Source organism: Cetorhinus maximus, chromosome 24, assembly GCF_964194155.1.
Source record: "Cetorhinus maximus chromosome 24, sCetMax3.hap1.1, whole genome shotgun sequence".
NCBI lineage: Eukaryota > Metazoa > Chordata > Chondrichthyes > Lamniformes > Cetorhinidae > Cetorhinus > Cetorhinus maximus.
Window position 1 is genome coordinate 30,435,661 of NC_135902.1, and position 18,728 is coordinate 30,454,388.

Consider the following 18,728-nt stretch of genomic DNA (forward strand, 5'->3'; position numbering starts at 1 on the left):
TTCTTCCTCGGAATATGCTGTCTGAGATAATTCCCACAAACCAGTGTCTGCTTCTAGGCTTCAATCAAGGAAGCTTGGCTAAAACATTTAGCCTCGCCATTTTCATGGTCTTTAACCTCATTCAAATTCCCAAAAAGAATTAAAAGCCAATTTATGCACAAATGTAAACTGGGGTATTGTGCAAGCAAGAATTTGGTGAGTTGACAAATAATGGCAAAGTTAATATTTTAGTGGATTAAAAATTTCCTGGTTTACAGCAATACAGGTTTATTACAATTAAAAATTATACTTTTTTTAAAAAAAGAGACAGTAGCTTATCAAGTTCAAATGACTTTATTACATAAAATCTGTAAATATTGCACACTTTGATACTAAATGCCACAATGTTACCCTTGGAGGTTTGCCGTTGAACTGTTCTTTATCACACACCAAGAAACATTTTTCAAAACAAACTTTAAGTCTCAGTATTTCAGACTGATCAGGCAACAAATTAAATTTCTGACAAAGACTCGAAAAAAGACAGATGCAAAGGCATCACAATCAAAAGAAATAAATTACAACATAATGTGCAACATGGTACAAATTTTAAATTGCTGTGAAGTATCAAAATCTATAAGTTCCCAAATATCATAGAATAAAAGATGTAACAAATCAGTCTTCTAGTCTTAAAATATTGGTCTTAGATGAGCAGCGGGATTTTAAATGCCAAGCAACATTCCTACTGAGCATCGGTAGGAACAGTTTGTATTGCAAATGTTTGTGGACCAATTGGGGCAAATTGGTCCCATTTTCAAGGTCTTCAATGTGAAGCAAAGGCATAGCCATTTTCCCTCATTGGATTGAATCCACTGTTAGCCCTACTTTTGAAAGGAACTCTTTCTGCCAGAAACATTCTTGATCTTTATCCAAACTTAAAATCATCTAACTAGAGTGCAAAGTACAGTTCTCATCTGAAACCAAAGCAAACAGAAGTCTGGTATTTTAATTTAATGCAGGATAAACCAAACCAGCAGGAAACAAGACATGTTAAAGACAGACAGGTTCCTGAGCTGCTTCAATTCTATTACTATCAACAATCTAATTTAAGAACAGTTTCATATTGACACTTTGGATTGCTTATTGGATAGGACGTTGGAATTTAAGGATCTTTAAACACAGAATTGTTTTACGTTCCATTTTCTATGCAGTGACTAAAATAGCACTTCTACATCAAACATGTCATGCTCAGTAAAGGTATGTCATATTATGAACTTTCAGTCAATATTTTTAAAAAATGAACACAAACAAGCTGTTAAGATGGCTGCTGCAAATCATGTGACTTTTGGCATTTGGACTTCTGACAGTATCAAGTCTCTGTCAAATACCTAATTAAATATGGACATAGGTGAGGGTACCTCAGAGCCATTTGTGGAATTCACATATCTCATTGTTTAAGTATGGGCCAGGACCTAGCAGATCCATCAGAACCAACAGTGATGAGCCAGTCTGAGAACCAGACTCTGAAACTGGCTGCAAGTCATCAAGCAGCCAAAGTACTTAACCTGTTCCAGTTTCAAAGTTCATCTGACAGCCATCCTCCTCAATATTTGACTACAAGAAACCTCGCAATCCTGTTGTGAACCCTTTGCTTTACAAGACCCACACATCAACTTTAAATAGTCAAGGCCATTCAAGAAACCATAAGCCTACCATGTGGGAGACTAGAAATTATAAATCAGAGACTTAAGTAACCGTAATCTGTAAAAGTGCACTACCTTTAACTGTATCTAATCTTTGGTATGTGCACGCTGCAGGAGACTGAATGCATGACATTGCGTGAATTCAGGGTATGCGTGTGAGAATAAATACCCTTTGTTTTAAACTCTCAAAAGCTTGCTGCTGGATTATTTAATTTGCATAAGCACTCCAAGGGTAAGAAAATACTTTCGTCTTTCCATACGAATTATACTGATTACAGAGAGTACATACATTTTGTCTGTGACAGACGTCAGCTTAAGCTCAGTTAGTTCACATATTTGCTCTGTCATAGGTTCCAGCTCCACTTCAGAACTTCAACACAGGCCTGGAATTTCCCTAATGTACACAATCTGCATCCATTCCACCAATGTCATATTACACTCAAATTTCTTGCCAATCTCATTAAAATCGTAAAAATGGACATAAATCAGCATGAGCAATCAATGCCTAAGGAAAGCACTGACTTAATTTCATTTATTTCTCAATGTATGAAAATTGAAATTTTAACACATTTCACCATCATTTATGCACACTAGGTACACATTTATAAACCTACAGTCAGAAAAGCTTCTCAATTTTTAATGTGGCTTAATTTTATGTCATTAAATGAGTTGTAAGAAACAAAATAATATGCAGGTATCCAGGAGAGTAAATTTAAGACAAAAACTCAAAACATTTCAATCAAATATCAATAAAAATAACTGTCTTCTGCTGTACCTGAAAATTTTGCAATTTTAAAAAGAGCCTCGGAGTGATCACAATTGCAGAAAACTAACAAAGGAGGCACTGTAAAACTGGCCAAATTCCCAGTTTATCAGAGGAAAGGTTAATAGCCATAAATGATAGTCGAGATTTGGGAGTGATGTTGTTACGCATTTAATTCACTTATGACCAAAGTTCTGTGATCTTGGTGCCCTGGATACATTTGTCGCTGGACACAAATATGGAGAAAATTTGAGGCTGTAATCTGGGATAACATGACAGTATAGTATTGAGATGCTGGATGAAAAGCCAAATGAGGCCCTCATCTGTCCATTTCAGTGGTTTATGAAATTAAGATCCCATAGCACTATTCAAAAGGTGGGAATTCGCCCAATACCCTCTTTCAACCATAGAATAAAATATCTATTCATTCCAGACATTCAGATTTGTGGAACCTTTGTACATTTGCCTATATAGTGGAATGCTTTGGGTTTTTTGAGAGAAGTGATACAGCATGCCAAAACTTCAATTTCTTTCTTTCAAAAGTTTCCATGCCTATATTCAACCATCAGTGGCACTAATTTTCAGTTTCAAAATAGATGGAATTACTGAAGCCAGTTTAAAACAAAATATACAATTAAATTTTAGTCAGACACTAAATTAGTGGCCCTCTCAATTACTTTGGGAGTTAACAATTATGAAAGTTGCCATGTAGAGAGCAATAGGCCAACAAGGGTGACAAACATCAAAAGAACTAATCAGTGTATAAGGTCCTGGAATTTTTGCCTTCTAGGTAGTTCAGAAAATTAACAAAATGATATTGATTGCTGCACTGTTTTCATGTACAAAATTAAAGAATCTTTAAGACAAACAGAAAATAATTCAGTTGAATTAATTTTTACAAACTCTGAATTAAGTTAACAAGGGTACTAAGTGACAAAACATGTAGAAGTTTCAAATGTAGAAGATATGGTTCCTTCTCTAATTAAAGGAAAGTTGATATGATTGAAAATGTAAAAAAATAAACACCAGCTCAATTTGACAATATTCTGGCTCGGCATTATACTGAGTAAAGTGCAGAAAAATGAAACCAGCTGAAATTTCCCTCCCTTGTTCTTTTTTATTAGTCCAGTGGTTATCAAATATGAAAGCCAAAGGATGCTATGAATAACTGCACAATATACAACCCAAATTAAAATTCTAATAATTAAAAACCTGGGTGAGCCACTGACAGTAGAGACCAGTTTCAATGCCGATAGCTTGGAAAAAAAGTTAAAACTCTTGCATTTATATCACAACTTTCAGAACCCCACATCTCAGTGCTTCGTAGCCAATGTCAATGAAATAGTCACTGTTATAATGCAGATAATAGCATCCAATTTGCACACAGCAAGGTTCCACAAACAGCAATGTGATAATGACCAAGTAATATGCTTTTAGTGATGGTTTGAGGGTTAAATATTGGTCATTAAGACATGTGGAGAACTTTTGCTCTTCTTCGAAATAATGCTACGAGATCTTTTTCTTTCACCTTGAAAGAGCAGACAGGTTAACTCCATATCTGAATGATGACATCTCTGATGGTGCAGCATTTGCTCAGATTTTGTGCTCAAGTCTCTGGCATGGGGCTTCAATCCACAACCATCTGAATCAGAGGTGAGAATCCTATCAATGAACCACAACTATTGCTCTTACCTGAAGCACTCCTCAGTGCGGGGGTTGCTTAATCACCTCCATAGGGGACAATGCAAAAATCAGCTGCCTGTTGTCACACTGGATTCAACCAGATGTGTCAATTGAATTAAAGGTTCCAAACTTCCATCAATCTACAGCCATCTTTTGTCATGACATATTGTCAATGCGCTTGACAATAAATAATGTGAGTTCATACCTACAAAATCAACGTGCAATGGCTTTAATTTACAGTTAATTTTCATCCCTTATTTGTTTTTATTATTCCATCCACAGTGTATAAAAGGTGAGACAAAGCTATTCCTTGACAAATCTATTTTCATTTGAATACTTGCCACTTGTGACAGACATCATAAATAATTTAACATGTTTTACTGTCATAAAGCAATTTAAAATTGGTTAAAATACAAACGAAAATCAAACACATTAATCTCAGCAAGTTCTGGCCAGTGATTAAAACAGAAAAGTTTGTGTCTTGATCATTCTACATGAGCATCAAATGCACAACTATACACTCTTCAGTTTAGATCAGTGTTACACGTTCCAACATTACAGCATTATCTTGACATAAAAGCCCATCTATTTAGAGTAGACAAACTGATTTAGGGATACTGAACTAGTTTTACAGTCAGCCACTCATTGCAGAATGCAATTAGTGATCAATTATTGTCAAAATAAGTTTGCACCCAATATAGAATATCTTGCTTTCGAAAAAAACTACTAGACTTGCTTTAGTATTTGGCAAACACTAGAAACTGATTATTAAAAATGGGATCAAAAATTAGCTTTCATTGGTATAATGATCCATCAATTCAATAAGAGTGTTTAAAAAGTAAACAGTAGGAAAACTCAAAATTTAAATTCTTGTTCACTTCCTGATTCAACCTTAGTTCAAAGCAAAGCTTCTTTGTTGATCTCTACGTAACGATTCAGCAGTATGTAATCAGGAAAAAGAAACATTCCTTCCAGATGGATAAAATAACTGGGGGTTGCTGACAACTTGCACCTATGTCAAATCCTGAACATTTGAACATCATCACAAACGCACTAGAACATTGATCATTTTGTGGTTAAATCATTTCAGTTCTAGTCACAATCATTACTAACCATGAAATGGTTATATTACCACTTAAGCCCATCACAGTGGAATTACTCGTGCAAAACATGCATTTACATGAAAGAACATAATAATCACAATTGGAAATAATTGCCACAAAAATATTTAGTCTTACAGAATGTAAAATATCAACAATACAAAGAAGAATGTCTAGTCAACAAATTTTACAGTAGCTGTCATTAGTGTTGCAATGATTTGAAATATTATGCTTCAGTTAGTTAGTTGGTAATTCTGATATAGTACCAACTTTTTAAAAAGAGAAACAATAAGGTCAACAACTTGAAGCAGGGCGAAATAGGAACTCCCTAACAATGATTCTCTTCCATTTCATAAATAAGTCTCATCCAAAAGCATGAGAAATTTCTTAAAGTCTGTGAGTCACAAACAAAATTGGGGGAGGCGGTGGCATTGTCACTAGACCAGTATTCCAGGGTAATGCTCTGGGGGCCCAGGTTCGAAGCCCACCACAGCAGATGGTGAAATTTGAATTCAATAAAAATCTGGAATTAAAAGTCTAATGATGACTATGAAACCATTGCCGATTGTTGTAAAAACCCATCTGGTTCACTAATGTCCTTTAAGGAAGGAAATCTGCTGTCCTTACCTGGTCTAGCCTACATGTGACTCCAGACCTACAGCAATGTGGTTGACTCTTAAAAAGTGCCCTCTGAACAAGGGCAATTAGGGATGGGCAATAAATGCTGGCCTAGCCAGCATTACCCAGATCCCATGAATGAATTAATAAAAAATAGCATGTTCTACTTTAATGAAATCTAATTGTAATGGATCAATAAGATTTGGCAATTAATGATAACTTGGATCTGAAATAACACTCTGCAATACTACCAGGAAAATGCTGAAAACAGTATTTCAATTCAGAGTAGTTCAATATTTTAGAGCATTCAGATTTAGTTTGTGCAGCAGATTTCTAGAAGTTCAGAATTTTAATGTTGTGCAGCAGAAATATTCAGCAAAAAATTCCACTAGCCCTCCAGTGGCTGACTTCAGGTTAGCTTATTTTATTGGCTCCATTACATTCCCTCCAGCTATAACTTCCTGCTACATTATTCTGTTTGAACAATGTTTTTCGGAAAACTTTCACACAGCAAAATTAAAATTCTCAAAAAATGTTAGCAAAATTGGTATTTAAGAATAAATCTAACATTTAAAAAATTACATTCGTTGGGTCTTATAAAAGCTGGTTTCTTGATTAAATGCGTTCATAACTGAAACCACGAGAATGCATTTCTGCCTTCCACTCCACTAGGATGAAAGAGATTGTGCCAAAGAATCCAGCCACACCAAGGATAAGCAGCTGCCACTCGAGCAGTAGATAATTGCTGTAGCCAAACGCTATTGCTGCACTGATAGACTGGTGGAGGGGGAAAAATAACATTCAGTGACTGCATTGCTAAATAGATTCTTCAATGTGTAGAATAAACAAAATTTTTAAAAACATTGAATATGAAACCATTCTTTACTACTAAAATTCATATTATATAACTGTTTGAGTTGCCTTTGCGTCATACGCATGCATGAGAAAGCTCTTCATTCTTACTTGCACAAACTTGAAGACAGCAAATGCAGGGGCACTTTCTTCAGAATGCATAAATCCCACAATACTGAGGAGCTGCGTGTTAAAACAGCTGTCACCTAGTCCCAGAAGGAAACTGCAAACCATAGCGATGATTTTGCTGTGGAACAAAATGATAAATTATGAGCTGAGAAATTCATGAATGAAACACAAAAACTTTAGTATATATCTATCACTTTAATTCTGTAGAAATTTTAACTGCTGTTTGGTCAGTGAGAGAAAGTAAGATAAAACTAATTGTTTTTCAACTAGTTTAGTCCCATGCATACAAGCAAGCTTTGAAAAAGGTAAAAAGCCAACCTATTTTTGGTAAACAGTCAGGAAAAGGAAGCCAAAACGCAGGTTCTCAGCATATTCTTTATATTAGAACAGGAAACCTGTCCCAAAGAGTAGTCAGTGAAAATCACATCCAACTGGTTATATTCTGGCCAGATTCAGTTTAATGTTTATCTCCAGTCTAGAAGAGATATTAATGTGTATAATGTTGTTGGAAATTATTTTTAAATTGGACTTGTAGTGGGGTCTGTGTCTGTGTGTGGTAATTGGATCAAAGCCAGCTAGTCTGGGTGCTTTGATGTATAGTAATTTGAGATGTTAATTAGATAAACAGAAGGCTAGAAAAAGTACACTTGCATTTGTTGAACCATTCAAAAGAAGGGAGTAAAACCTTGCACCTAGCTAAGAGACGCCAAGCAATGCGTTTATATTACTAATAAAATTGGTGCTATGCAAGGGGTTTTATTGTTAGAAGAGGTAGAGTTCAAAGACCTAGTGATACAATGAGAATTTACATTCAAAGGGAAGGCTAGGTCTAAGCAGAAAGGAGTTTTGTATATGCAGGTCAGAGGCATCCAAGATCTAATCAGCCTGTAAGCCAATAACTATCTGCAAAGGAACCAAATTGCAAGGGACCTCATTTTGAATTCGTAAGGTTAAATGTGCTTTGCCTGGTGTCTGTTTAAAGTCTATGGGTTATTGTTGCCTTAATGAAGCTTTATCTGGGAGTGATTAATTTGGGGACTTGTTTAAAAGTTATTATGGTAGTAATTTGTAGACATGTGTATGTGTTTAATTTCTTGTTAAATTAATAAATGTTTAATTTAGTTTATATAAAAAAACCTCTTGAGGCTTGGTGATTTCATTCCTGAATTCAGAGCTGCATCTCAAAAATGCCAATTGAAAATATAAGTTAAGGCAGTTGTTCAAGTTTCCCTCTGGGATTTAAACAACTCAGCCTTTACCAACCGCTGTGTCATAACAATCCTTGTTCTCTTAATTGTAGGTTTAGTAGCATTTCTCAAATAATCAGTTCCCTAAACAAATTAATTCCCTAGTGACAAGCAGAAGCACAAATCAAAATATATGACTAACCTGGGAATTAAATAAGAAACTCTATTTGTCCCTTCATCAGGAACAATTGGTGCATCCCCTGGTACATTTAAGAATATCAGATAGAAGGCTATCATGTGAGTTAATAAACCCAGAAGAACTATAGGGTTCCTGCCAATGCCGAGATATTTGCTGAGGAATTTGTTCAATAAACCAAAAGTTGCACCACCTAGAAATAAAAATTTACAAAACGAAGTCAATGCAATTCTGTTTAATATAAGCAGATTTCAATATTTAATAATTAATGCAACTGCAAATGATCACAAACCTATGATTTCTCCAACACCAATGAAGATGCCAGATAAACCAATCAGGCTTTTGGCTTCATTCCCAAAGCGATTTGTTGCCCCCAAACAGGTCCCATAGACCCCACTGAAAAAGGTTAGCTCAAAACCTAGAAAAGAAACAATTCAACATTTTCACTGACTCAATCTCTGCCTTATCTCTTGCTTAAACTCTGAAACATAAGTAATTTTATCATTTAGCTTCCTCGCATTAACTAACTAGTCCTTTTGCTGTACCACCAGTCAACCAACTAGCAAATTAACAACACTTGAATGGTGCAGGATAGATCCACGTCATTTCACATCATAGCAATACCAATCATTAGAAGTGCACAGCTGAGTATATGCATCCTCCAGAGGTTGGTTATGCAACACGATTGTAGGCCCAAGATGTTTGCTCTAGCCTCCCTCTTGCTGGGAATATGGTGATGTTTTAAAATGAACAGGAACTAAATGTTTGTAATCAATAAAATTGTAACAGAAACATCATCCTTAAAGTCTTTATTTTTAATGGATATAACTTCTTCACAATATTAATGATTAAAAAAATGTTGTTCACTCTGTATAAAAGAACATTTTGAAAAATGTAACTAGGGAATTAATTTGATTTACAACATGCAAAAATAATTGAATTGAAGCAATCAAAACTTAAAAAAAGAATTTTTGACAAGCAAAATCTCGTATCTACACAAACTCCTTTATTAGATTTATCTGACTTCTGGGAGGATCTTACCAGTGTAAGCAATAGTAATACTTAGTAGCAGCATATCTTTGGTGAAGAATATACGGATTGCACTTCCTATTATAGAAAGAAAATTCTCATTAACACAATAAAAGATTTTAAGAAAGTTCTAGTAATTTACTAGAAAACTGGCTACTTACACATGTACATCTAGGGCAGAATTGTAATGAAACTGACCAGCTTGCAATGGGGAGGCCTGAAGCAGGTCAGGTACCCGTTTCTCAAAGAAGCGGGCTTTGCCTTGGTTGTTAAACCCAGCTACATATTCCATTTTTCACATACATGAATCTCTGCTTTCTCCCCTTGCAGAAGAGAGTCCACAACTCCAGGGAGAGGCAGAGGACTTGGGGTGGTCAATCATGGCCACATTAGCCACTGCAGTGCAACAGGCCTTGGAGATCAAGTGGTGGGCTTCATAGCTGCTGGTGATAGAGACAGGAGTCTCAGACATAGGGTGACAAAATTAAATATCACACTGTCACTTAGCGCACAATGGGGAGGCGGTGGCATAGTGGTAATGTCACTGAATGAGTGATCCAGAGGTCCAAGTTAATGCTCTGGGGAACAGGGTTTCAAATCCCACTATGGCAGCTGGTGGAATTTAGATTCAATTAGTAAATCTGGAATCACCACCTGCCTTCACCACCCTGCCTCAACTGATGAATCAATACCCCTCCATGTTGAACAATAATTGGAAGAAGCACTAAGGTCAAGGGCACAGAATGTACTTTGGGTGGGGGACTTCAATGTCCGTCATCAAGAGTGGTTCGGTTGCAACAATAGTGACCGAGCTAGCCGGGTCCTGAAATTGATAGCCGCTAGACTAGGTCTGTGGCAGGTGGTGAGGGAACCAGAGGGAAATCCTACTTGGCCTTGTCCTCAGCCTTCTACCTGTCACAGACGCATCTGTCCACGACAGTACTAGTAGGAATGACCACCTCACAGTCCTTGCGGAAATGAAGTCCCATCTTCATATTGAAGATACTCATGTTGTATGGCACTTCCGCCATGCAACATGGGATAGGTTTAGAACAGATTTAGCAATTCAAAACTGGGCATCCATGAGACACTGTAGGCCATCAGCAGAAGAATGGTACTCACCCACAATCTATAACCTCATGGCCCATCATATCCCCCACTCTACCATTGCCAAGAAGCCAGGGGATCAATGAAAAGTGCAGGAAGGCATGGCAGGAGTAGCACCAGGCATACCTAAAAATGAGGTGTCAACCTGGTGAAGTTACAACACAGGACTATTTGCATGCCAAACAGAGTGAGCAGCAAGTGATAAACAGGGCTAAGCAATTCCACAACCAATGGATCCAATCTAAGCTCTTCAGCCCTGCCACATCTAGTTGTGAGTGGTGGTGATCAATTAAACAATTATCTGAAGAAGGTGATTCCACAAATATTCCCATCTTCAATGATGAGGGAGCCCAGCACATCGCTGCAAAAGACAAGGCTAAATCATTTACAATCATTTTCGGCCAGATGTGCTGAGTAGATGATCCAGCTCAGCCTCCTCCTTCAGCTAGTTTGATTCACTCCATGCGCTATCAAGGAACAGCTGAAAACACTGGGCTACTAAAAAGGCTATGGGCATTGACAACATTTCAGCAATAACACTGAAGACTTGTGCTTCAGAATGAGCAGTGACTCTATCCAAGCTGTTCCAGTACAGCTACAACACTGGCATCTACCCAGCAACATGGAAAATTTCCCATGTTTGTCCTGTCCACAAAAAGCACGATAAATTCAACCTGGTCAATTACCAGAAGCTGAGTGGCCCTGGCAAAACCCAAAATGTGCAGCAGTGAGCAGGTTATTGCTGAGCAAGTGCCGCTTGATAGCACTGTTGAATTTCTCTTCCAAGTACCTTGAAGCATACTAATTGATAGCAGGTATATTGGTTGATAACTTGATGGCAATTTTGGATCTTTGCCTGGTTTGGGGAGACCGATGACTTTAGACATGCGCCAAGATTTTGGCAGTCTTCCCTCACATATGACCCTTGTAAACAACTGGGCCAACCAGCAGCGGGTTCGTGGACCCAGGCGTTTTAGGAAATCAGTGCAGAACTACGTCATAAAGTCCAAGATGGATGAAATGACTTCCAAAAAGCTGGAAATCACCTTTAGAGCAGTGAAACACACAGTCTTAGAAAAGCAACTATACAGTTTTGCTCTTTAAAGTCTTTCCAGCCTGTCATTTTCAGAAAACAATCATTCTCTATGATCTTGCCTTCTGGACCCTGGTGAGTTTCACACAGCTTGGGAGACCTGTGCACACACTGTTAAAGCCAGAATGTTAGGTAGCAGAATTAATTGGCTCCTTATATATTACAGAGTTGACATCTTCACAGGGTGATTTCAGTGCTCCTCCAAATGCACTGCAGTAAAAGCCAGAAGTGAGTGAAGCATGTTAGGTTTCCCATAAGCCAGCATATTTTTTGGATTTAACTGCCCGCCTGTACCTGTGACCACATCCCCCCTTGCCAGTTAAAAATTTGTCCATAAAAGCATGCTTACGAAATGCATCTATTGCTGGTGATCGTTGTTCTTGAGGTCTGTAAACAATGCAAAACAATTTGTTAAATCACCTGAGAAATCTAACTACTACTGAGCCCCACAGAATTAGTCAAATGGTTAATATTTAATATTCAGATTAATAGGCATTTCCAATTGGATCGGTTCAACTTAAGCAGGACTCTCATCTTGTGCATAGCACAAGGCTGCATTGGTTACAAAATGTCACCCCTACTTGCTCTATAATTATGGATAAATTATCAAGAGGTGAAAGTTATTGAATTTCTTTTAATCTGCTTTTGACACAAATTTAAGCTATCCCAACCTTAATCTATAGCATGCCACACAAATTGAAATGTTGGTGAATGCAGAAAAAGAAATTAAAACTAGAGATTAGTTTATTGCTATGCAAGAAGAAATTAGTTTCAACAAATAAATTAATTTGTGTTCATGAATATGCTGAAGCTAAATAAATTTTTGTGAAGGAATTAAACTCCTTTGCTCATGCATAAAGTAACCAACTTGGTTTATCCTGAACTGTTACTTAAACGACAAACTGATTCAGATAAAGATAAGGTCAGAAGCACTGAATAACAATATTGGATCGGTGATAGAAAGGGAGGTGGTGATTTACTGCAGGGTGCTGAAAGGACAGTAACCGTCATTCTGGTTCTTATGCCCTGGCAATCCAGCTCTACACATGAGTGCTTTTCTTGCCCACCTGAAGTTTTGGAAAAGTTTGTATATGTATATTAAGAGGAATGTGATGGTTTTCAACATTGCATCATATGCACTTGAGGCCTATTAAGCAAATAAATTAAAATAAACTTGCACATTCCCAATTTACAGCCTCAAGTTCAATGCATCTATACAGAATCTCTCCAGCACATGCACACACAAATAAAAAGGAAAAATTAAACCTATGAATTTCCCAATATAACAAATAGTAGAATTGCTCATCATAGCCTCTATTTAAAAAACAACAACAAACTCACCGAAGTACAGTATCAGACTCATCATCACGTGTGTCTTCTTCTGTAGCCAAAACCTCTGAAGCAGGTTTCCTTATAAGTAAAAATAGGACACTTCCCACTCCACTAATTACAGTTAGTGCAGTAAAAACGGTCCTCCGGTTATGATCTGAGAAGACCAAAAAAGAAAGATTAGTATGAAATTATTAAACTGCTAAAACAGAGAAAGAGGGGAAGAGTGCATTTATGAACTTAGGGGAAAAGAACAAGACAGCAAGATGGCTCTATAAAGTAGGGAGGGATGGGTGAAGATGGGATACAGTAACTCCATAAAGAGACACGGGGGAAGAATATTGCACAATTGTGGGAGGAGGATGGCAAAGGCAAATAAAGCGCAGCCAAAAAAGAAGAGGGAGAAGATAGATAGACTGACTCTGTGAAGGAGGAATGGAACTAGGAAGGGGGAGAACTCAGTGCTAACATAGTTATAGAGACAAAGTTAAGATCATAGAATTTTATAATTTTACAAAAGGAAATACGAATATTAAAAAGGTTGAAAATCACCACGCATTGACAATATTGTACTAGAGGGCATTGTGTAAAAGATTAATAGATACTAAGCAAACAGTACTGCAAACCTTTAGAAGATATTTGCTAACCAATAGCCACCAGCTGGTGAGATAATGGATTTGATGCATTAAAGACTATAAATACAGAATCAGTGTCAATCTGCACAGCCGGCAGCCATTTGGCCCATCCAGTCCATGCCTACATAGTATATGCAGCACCATTTTGAACAGCACTACATTTATAAATTTTTAGCCCCATATTTCTTAAAACATCCCCAAACAGTTACTGCATTCTGGTTGCATCCCATACTCCATTAATGTCATGCTCCTGTAAGGATGTACAAAAACTTGTGCTTCAACATAAAAATGGGGTTAATCCATTAGTATTTGTCAGGGTCAGCACTGGAGAAGCTAATAGTGCCAGTGTTCTGGCAAAAATATATTTTAAAAAAACAGTAAGCATAGCGAGTACTGAGAATTGTGGAGGGTAGACAGTGCGACATAGCACAATGCTAACAAAAATTCAGTTTTACATCAATGTGATAGATGAAGATAGTCAATAATGAATGGATGACCTTTCATTAGTTCCCAAGAGTATTCCTTTAATATCTATTGTGAAATGTTACAGGTGGTGCATGGAACAGCATTTGTGCAATGAAGTTTGTCTCTCGTTATTAATTGAGAAAGTAATTTTTAATATTCATAATCAATAAAAAGGCAAAGCACCAAAACAAGCAAAACTCTAAATCTGTTGGTTAATAAGTACCAGTACTCTGCAATAAAATACTTTCTATGGCTCAGTTTCTACTTGCATATGTTCAGTACAGGTTTTGGATGAAACTGACCTGAGATATGCTTTTCTCCTTTCCAGGCAATATATATATACAGATTTCCAAACAAAAGACTAGAGAAAGAAAAGGGATGATTATACTTCCACTGAATAAAAACAGGCTACTTATTATTACTGAACTAATGATTATTATAATAATAGTTAAAATAGAAGAATTAATTGAAACTAGATGTGACTAAAACACAGGCAAATTCAAATAACATTTAGGTAATTTTATTGTGCCAGAAGCAGCATTATTTTACCATTCTAACTTAGAGGGTACAGTTCCAAATGCAGCAGCTGCTCTCTAGAACTTCACCCAAATGACAAAACTTAGGAACAAAAAAAAATTAGCTTGCTGAGCAAGACATCTGGGGGGGGGGAGATGTCAGAGATTTGTTTGCGTCACGCTGTTCTGTTGATTTCCTGAGGGCAGGCAGCACCATGGGTTGCTCCCGGCCTGGCATACTTCAATTATATCAAGGGAGAACACAGTGCTCACTGTGCCACTGCTTGCCTGGGGAATCAATATAAGTCACACAAACATTTCTTCCCCCACTGTATAAGAGAAGGTTTGATAATAAACCTTGAAACTTTATTATTTAGTACTGAAACATCAGGAAGGGAAAACGGAACAGATTTAGAAATATATTTTAAACTACACAAGAATGCATATCCCAGTGTTTGATCAGATCACAATATGGATATGCTAGCATCTATTTGAACATATTGCATCTAGCTAAGTCCAACACTGTATTTGGGTACAAGTAGTCTGCAAAATAGTTCACCATTTGAATTGTTTAGGTCAAACTCAGTTTTACGAAATATATCAAGATGACAACAAAAGGCATCACAGTTGAGCATCAAGTGTATGTCATGAGAAGCTGAATTTAGAAGGATACCAAATCACAAGTATTTTAAGATTAAGAAATTATCTAAAAAAACTTATTCTGTAAGGTTTGCTGGGTCATCTTTAGCAAATATAGATACAAATTACAATAAGAATCTACAATTCTGTTGAGTTCTGATTTTGGAATTTTATAATCATCTTTCCCCATACCATCAACTTCATATACCTGCTCCCAAAAAAATCTTGTTTTACAAAACAACATGAGGAGCATTTTTAAAAGAAAAGACACTGCATTTTAAATGCTTCAGTTTCTGTAACTTTTAAATACTTATGAGCTATTTGAACTTAAACATTCAACTTTCAGTATGGAAATGTAATGGCTGTCAATGTTTGTTGGAAAATACAATTCCCAAGTCTGTACTGCCCATTAGAAACATTACAAATCTCACTAAGTAATTAGCAAAGATCAGTCAGAAAGCAAATTGGAGTGCTATGTTCATATAATATATTCAAGTTTCAAAACTTAAAAACGGTTGAAACAGGGAAGGAGGGCTGGGGGAAGAAATGTCCAAAAAGAGCAGCAAGAAGTATTAGTAAGTTCACAGATTTATATGTATTACAACATAAACCAATAAGCATACATTAAAAGTTTCACCTCCACGTGATTGGCACTTGGATGCATAATCCCATATTTAAATAGAAAACATGAGAGGTGAAAAACTCCCAGCCTTGAAATATCTCTACAATGCACACATTTATTCATCTAAGTAGAGTTCAGTAATGCTGTGCTCTAGTTTGTAAAGTTAATTTTTAGTAAATACCTAAATTGTAAGAGAGCCCAAAATATACCACTGTTTCTTCCAATAGTGTTTTCATCGGAGTTCACTGTCAAACAGTTGCCTTGTGCCGTCCATATCACTGAAAAGAAATAAGGATCAGAAATGTTCAAGCATTGGAACAATCATCTCTATCACACAATACCCCTTTCCCCGTCTCAAGCAAGCAAAGGAGATGCTACATCTTCACTTTTACCTCCTTCCTTCTCACTGACCTAGGCCTCAATCACTCCTTCCAGGTGAAACAGCAATTTACTTGTACTCCTTTCAATTTAATATACTGTATTCTCTGCTCATGATGCAATCTTCTCTACGTCAGTGACACTAAACACAGATTGGGTGATCACTTTACGAAGCATACCCATTCAGTTCGCAAGCGTGGCCCTGATCTTCCAGTCACCTGTCATTTTGATTTTCAGCTCCATTCCCACTCTGACCTTGCTGTCCTTGGCCTTGGCCTCCTAGACTGTTACAAGCTCAATGTAACAGTGAGGAACAGTGTTTCGATTAGGCACTTTACAGTCTGCCAGACATAATACCGAGTTGAACAAGTTGAGATCGTAATTTCTGCTCCCTTTTTTTGTGTTTCTTTTTCATTGTAATTCCCAACATGGATCAGAAGTCCCCTCTGTGCATGGGCATGGTTTACAGGGCAGCAGGGATCCCCGCGCTTCGAGATGCTTTGGAGACTTGGACAAGCTATAGCAGGCATCTCAAAGCACTGGAGAATAACCATCAGTGGTGCCTTTGCAAGATCCTCCAAATTCGGGGGCAAGAAAAATGATCTAAAAATAGTGCCCTCTCCCAAGCCAACTTGCCCAGCATCGAGGCACTAATCACTCAAGACCAGTTCCAATGGACAGACATGTTGTCCACATGCCTGCCACCAAACTTCCAAATCAACTGCTCTACTCGGAACTTGGTCATGACAGGAGACTCCCAGGAGGACAGTGAAAACGCTTTAGGGATGTCCTCAAAGCATCCCTAAAGAGGTCAAAGATACCCATTGGCTCATGGAACGCCTTGGCTTGTGAGCAACCAAAATGGAGAAGGCATATTCAGGAAGGCATCAAATGCATTGAGGTTCTTTGTTGGGAACGTGCAGAAGTGAAGCTGAGAGGTTGGAGAGAGCGCACAAACCTCCAAACAACCTATCTACCCAACACTTCAAGTACCACCTGTCCTGTGGCAGAATCTGCAGATTGCATGTTGGACCTATAAGCCATCTCAGAATCCATCAAACATGAGTGGAAGCAAGTCATCCTTGATCCCAAGGGACTGCCTAAGAAAGAGAAGAATAGCCATGGGGAGAGTTTAACAATATCAAAACAGCAATTACACACTGTGCCACTGAAGCCAAACAGTCACTGGCTTCGATGTCACTGACACTAACTGTCCATGGGCGGGAAGTTCACTCCCTGCAGCTGCAGCATCAACAAGTGTAGCCTTGTTTGTTTTGGGATGGCAGCTGTTGGTAATGATCCTGCATTTCCCCATTAACAACTTCTGCAGACATCTTTTGTTTCTGTATTTGTCTCAGTACTATCCCACTTCTATCATGCACTCTCTCTTGTCATTTAATCTCTGTCCTCACAGATCTTTCTCTTTTCTTCTTTGCCTCTCCTCCCCACAACCAGTGCCTCCTTTCCCTGCCTCTGTACTTGCTTAATACAGAAAAGACTGGAAATACTCAAGTCAGGCAGCACCCTATGGGCATAGAAACAGAGTTAACATTTCAGGTCAATGACCTTTCATCAGAACTGGGGAAAGTTAGAAATGTAGTAGATTTTAAGCAGATGAAATGGCAGGGGGGTGCGCATAGAACAAAAGGGAAGGTCTGTGATAGGATGAAGGACAGGAAAGATTAAATGACAAAAGAGTTGGTGGGTCAGGGCCAAAGTAAGTGATAATGGGACAAACAAAGAAACAAATTATGTGTCTAGAGGAGGTATGAATGGCAGAATGAAGAATGGTTGCTGTTGAAGAGCAAAAACAAGGGAAAAACAAGAGTAAAACCAAAACATGCAAAGAAAATGGGGGCCAGAGGTTACAGTCTGAAACTGTTGAACTTGTTGAGCTTGGAAAGCTGTAAAGCGTCTAATCTAAAAAATGAGGTGCTGTTCCTCGAACTTATGTTGAACTTCATTTGAAATTTGCATTAAGCCGAGGACAGAGGTCAGAGTGAGAGCAAGGTAGGGACTTAAACTGACAGGTGACCTGAAGCTCGGGGTTATGCTTGCTGACTGAAAAAAGGCGCTCCACAAAGCGGTCACCCAATCTGTATTTGGCTTACCCAATGAAATAGAAATGGGTTGGCAGAAATACACATGCTGACTCCAAAGTACACTTTTCTTTCTATGTTTTGCTTTTGCTCGTATTTTCCTGCTATTCTGCAGCTGTTCACCATTCACATCTCCTCAAGACACTTCTCCCATTAGCATTCCCTTTGGAACTGTACCACCAACTCTTTTGACATTTAATCTCTCCTGTCACCCAGACCTTCCCTTTTGTTCGTGAAAACCCTTCCCCATTTCACCTGCTTAAAAACTGAATACATTTCAAACTATTTCCAGCTCTGATGAAAGGTAATCAACTGCAATGACAACTCTGTTTCTCTGTTCACAGATGCTGCCAGACTTGCTATGTATTTTCAGGATATTGTTTTTATTATTGTAACAACCATCTTAGGCCAGTTTAGTAAACTATTCCAGTGATCATAGTTTATGGGTTACTGGAATGTATGTACTAACTAATTGTTGAAGATCTTAAGTGGAAATCTTACAAAATGTTGTTCAGGTATTTCTGCAAATTAACATAGAGCACTTTCAGATTGACATACATGTGGAATACTCATGTGTTAGGGGGTCAAGATACAGCAATCTGCATAATTA

General features: G+C 37.6%; 1 protein-coding gene across 1 annotated transcript in view; it reads right to left on the minus strand.

The window, feature by feature from the left end:
- Nucleotides 1–318: 318 nt before the first annotated feature.
- mfsd11 (major facilitator superfamily domain containing 11) overlaps nt 319–18,728 on the minus strand; it is a 34,408-nt gene continuing 15,998 nt past the window's right edge. The window contains exons 5-13 of the mRNA XM_078570938.1: nt 15,823–15,919; nt 14,168–14,226; nt 12,778–12,922; nt 11,786–11,823; nt 9,249–9,314; nt 8,500–8,625; nt 8,214–8,400; nt 6,807–6,942; nt 319–6,620 (exon numbers count right to left, since the gene is read on the minus strand). Coding sequence (XP_078427064.1) covers nt 6,459–6,620; nt 6,807–6,942; nt 8,214–8,400; nt 8,500–8,625; nt 9,249–9,314; nt 11,786–11,823; nt 12,778–12,922; nt 14,168–14,226; nt 15,823–15,919 — 1,016 coding nt within the window. The 3' untranslated portion in view covers nt 319–6,458. The remainder of the gene's footprint in view (nt 6,621–6,806; nt 6,943–8,213; nt 8,401–8,499; nt 8,626–9,248; nt 9,315–11,785; nt 11,824–12,777; nt 12,923–14,167; nt 14,227–15,822; nt 15,920–18,728) is intronic.